At 38.2% G+C, this 4,055-nt stretch overlaps 2 protein-coding genes across 4 annotated transcripts in view; both read left to right on the top strand.

Moving 5' to 3' along the window:
* LOC118733323 (D-2-hydroxyglutarate dehydrogenase, mitochondrial-like) overlaps window positions 1–3,753 on the top strand; it is an 11,120-nt gene extending 7,367 nt beyond the window's left edge. Inside the window, 7 exon segments of the mRNA XM_036462681.1 lie at window positions 678–819; window positions 919–1,310; window positions 1,371–1,539; window positions 2,638–2,767; window positions 2,834–3,156; window positions 3,216–3,361; window positions 3,363–3,753. Of these exon segments, the coding sequence (XP_036318574.1) occupies window positions 678–819; window positions 919–1,310; window positions 1,371–1,539; window positions 2,638–2,767; window positions 2,834–3,156; window positions 3,216–3,361; window positions 3,363–3,467 (1,407 nt within the window). The 3' untranslated portion in view covers window positions 3,468–3,753.
* Window positions 1–4,055, top strand: part of LOC118733322 (D-2-hydroxyglutarate dehydrogenase, mitochondrial-like) — a 468,040-nt gene that overhangs the window by 455,424 nt on the left and 8,561 nt on the right. The window lies entirely within an intron of this gene.

The raw sequence follows: 4,055 nt of genomic DNA, 5'->3' as shown, positions 1-4,055 counted from the left end.
CCAATATACCACAAATAGACTACATGGTCCAACGATTTTTGCAGGGAAATATAGTAAAATTGTGTTTTTGTTTTTTTACTCGGACGTCAGTAATCTAAAAATTATTTAGAAAATTCAGTGATATGTGCTTAGAGAAGAAGTATGGGTATCAAATTAAAGACGAAGTTCTGTAGAATTCTATCAGATTAAATATTTTGGTGTATAAGGACTGGTAAGTATTGAAAATGTCCTTTTAAATTTGTATCCTTGAAAATTATATGTTAAGGACTTATATAAACTCGATAACATCCTCGTATTTTGTCCTTCTAACTTTATCAGCTTAAAAAATTACCTGTTCTTCCGTGGGAATCCAAAAAATTTTAAATTTTTAAATTTTAAAGAAATTTTCTCTTTCATTTGGTACCCATATTTTTATTCCACATTGTATTGAATTTTTTAAATAATTTTTGGAATTAATCATATCTTTGAAATTTTAAGGTCCTTGAAAATAAATCCTGACATCGCAGAGAAAAAATAAAAACGCCACTTCCCGAAAATCCAGGGATCGTAAAAAGCAAAAAATTAACATCCCTAATTCACATATTTATTTACAGTCGTCGCTATGCCTTCATGCTGCTAGAAGAATTCAAAAAAAAAAAATTCAAAAAAAAAATCCTTTTTAAATTCTCCTACTTCAGGTGCGACACAATGTGAAGCGCGGTAATTATGCCAATTTAGAAAGCAAGGATGTGGCTTTCTTCGAATCAATTGTTGGCAAGAATCATATGGTTCAAGAAGACTTGCAGGGTTACAATGTCGATTTTTTGCGAAGTGTGCGGGGTGAGTTGTTCGGCGCTGAGGGTATTGAAGCTCTCAATGCCAGACTTAGTAAAAAAAAATTCCGCTTAAATATAAATACGTACATACATACATATGTAGGTGATAGTCAACTTGTGCTGCGACCCAGCTCCACTCAGGAGGTATCCGCCATACTGAAGTACTGCAATGAACGGAAATTGGCGGTTTGTCCGCAGGGCGGTAACACTGGCTTGGTAGGTGGTTCGGTGCCGGTTTGTGATGAAATTGTGATTTCTTTGGCGCGACTCGACAAGATTCTACACATCGATGAGATCACTGGTATAGCGGCGTGTGAAGCCGGTTGCATACTGGAGAATTTGGATTTGAAAGCGAGAGAATTGGGATTAGTAGTGCCGCTCGATTTAGGCGCCAAGTCAAGCTGTCACATTGGCGGTAATGTATCTACAAATGCTGGGGGATTGCGTGTATTGCGTTATGGTAATCTGCATGGCATCGTATTGGGAGTGGAAGCGGTAAGTATTTAGATATTGATTAAAAAAAGTTTGTGAAATTCGTAATGAGTTCAATCTCAGGTTCTAGCTAGTGGCGAGATACTCGATCTCATGTCTGACTTCAAAAAGGACAATACAGGCTATCATTTGAAGCATCTCTTTATTGGTTCTGAAGGCACACTGGGCGTGGTGACCAAAGTCTCTATGTTGTGTGCGCCGCAACCACAAGCACAGCATGTAGCGTTTTTGGGTAAGCGATTATATATTTGGAGGGTTAGATAATAAAATGACAGAGCTTGCTGGTGAACAATAGGAGGTTAGTCTTACATATTTTTATGTTTGTATATAGATTATCGGTGCGTAAAAAAAATCGAGAGTTAACTTCACTCTGTAATAAACCCCCCCCTCACAAATATGAACCGCTTGAAACTCTGCTCGTGGCCTTCCGTCAACATAAAATTCTATAGGAAGAGCCTTTAAATGGATTGGGACTTACTTTAGGCAGGTTATAGATTCCCTAGAGTGAGAAGTTTTGGCGGATCTAACTCCATGAAAAAACACTTCTATCAAAGGGATAATTACGGATTCCGAACTTATGAGTACAGCCCTGCTTTTGGTGTGAAAGTGGTGTGGCAGTGAGGGATTTAGCATGAATACGCAAAAATCTGCTCTTGTTATTGTTGTAGCAACAGTACCAAGCTCCGCCTACGTCGGTTGGTTTGTCCATCAATCGTTGTCGGGAAACGTTCAGAAAAGAGGTGGTTGGTGTCGTGGGGGAGTCTCCACATGCTTGACACTCATTGGGTTTATCGGAGTCCAGTCCGTATAGGTAGATAGGCTACAGTATTCAGACCGCCACTGGGTAAGAGTAACGGCGGTTCGCACGTGACAGCTGAAGCTCCGTTGTCTGCAATAAGTAGAGATTGGGTTCCTATCACGGCATTCATGGGGCGAGAGTCGCAGAAGGTGGGTACGGACTTTCTATGATTGCCGTCGATAGCTTATCTGTAAGGCGTCGGATCCAACGGTTATTCTGTGTAGGTATGGACAGCGTCATTGCTCGGGGTGTTCATCATCACAATTGGTGTGCCATCGACGTGATTATCTAGTTGAAGCCTGATTTCGTCGGAGAGAGAGTTAGGCTATGTGGAGTGAAGGAGAGGAGAAAGTTCGGAGAGGTGACCGTTTACTTTCAAGCAGAGGTCATTAATTCCAAATGTCAAACAGTCACTCAATTAATATTTTCATAAAATTTTTTATACAAAGGGACAATTAGCCAAAATTTGCTAAAATATATACAAACATATGTAAGTATGTTTATACACTTTTCCACTTCTTTAATTTTCAGGTGTGCCCTCCTTCGATGATGTTCTCAAAACTTTCCGCCACTCCAGGCAATTTTTGGGTGAAATCCTTTCCTCCTGCGAAATGATCGACGCCGCTTCCTTAGATGCCAGTGTAAACCACTTCAAACTCAAGTAAAATAAAACTACTGCCAAAGATCATTCAAAAAAAAAACTTATTTTTTTCTCTTACCCATCCAGTTCACCAATCGAAGGCTATCCATTTTACATGCTAATTGAGACTTCCGGCAGCAATGCTGAACATGATATGGAAAAATTTAATCGCTTTCTTGAAAATGGCATGGAGAAAGGACACATTATTGATGGCACTATAACAGCGGAGGTGGGTAAAATGCAAGAGATCTGGAAGTTACGTGAACTGGTGCCGGTTGCGCTTGTAGAAGATGGCTTCTGTTTCAAATATGACATCTCTTTGCCATTGCGTGAGTTTTATCATATTGTTGATGTGATGAAAGAACGCGTAGGTGGTTTGGCGACACGCGTTTGCGGTTATGGACATTTGGGTGAGACTTTAGAAGTTGGAAGTTTTGGACTTAATATCGAACAGTGCGTCTATTTACAGGCGATTCCAATTTGCATCTGAATATCTGTTGTCCAGAGTTTACACAAGAAATCTATAAATGCATTGAACCCTTCGTCTACGAGTATACAGCGCAGGTTAAGGGTAGTATTAGCGCTGAGCATGGCATTGGTTTTCTAAAAAAAGAACTATCTGAAATACAGTAAAAGTCCAGCTGCCATTGCCAAGATGCGTGAGATGAAAAAACTTTTGGATCCCAATGGCATCTTGAACCCGTATAAGGTGCTAAATTAAAAAGTAATCGAGGACTAAGATTTATGTGTAGATATGAATATACATACAAAAACATATATGGGGCAAAATTCGCCAAGTGGACCAGGAAAATAAATTTATGGCATCATTTCGATCAAGTAAAGGATTTGTATTAGTAAAAGATATTAAATTTGCTATCAACTGCTTCAACAACAAAACAAGAAATTTAGGAAAAACTTGTAGTCCCTTTGCCACGCCCAATACAAATTATATATCGTTGGAAAGCTTAGAAAGTAAGCTATCGAAATAAGCTGTTTGTGAAAAAAAAGGAAAAATTTATTTTTTTTTGTAAAAAAAACATGTATTTTTTTGTAAAGAAAACATTTTAGCAAAAAATTATAGTTTTTACCAAAAAGCACGGAAAAAGTTCTAATAGGTCAGCAATTTTTGATTCTCTATCATAAGTGTGACATGAGATAAGAATTTTAAGAAAACTTGTGACTACGAAAAAGGGCTGAAATTTGCATTTTTAAACTCATTTAACCTGACAAAAAACCGCGGTAGAAAAAAATTATTTTACACATTGGTTACCAGTAACCATAGCAACAACATGGTGGAGTTTGAAAAAAA

Source organism: Rhagoletis pomonella, unplaced genomic scaffold (assembly GCF_013731165.1).
Source record: "Rhagoletis pomonella isolate Grant_MI unplaced genomic scaffold, Rhpom_1.0 Rhpom_scaffold_00002, whole genome shotgun sequence".
Classification (NCBI taxonomy): domain Eukaryota; kingdom Metazoa; phylum Arthropoda; class Insecta; order Diptera; family Tephritidae; genus Rhagoletis; species Rhagoletis pomonella.
Note: the sequence above shows the minus strand (reverse complement) of the source record. Positions and strands in the feature narration are given on the sequence as shown.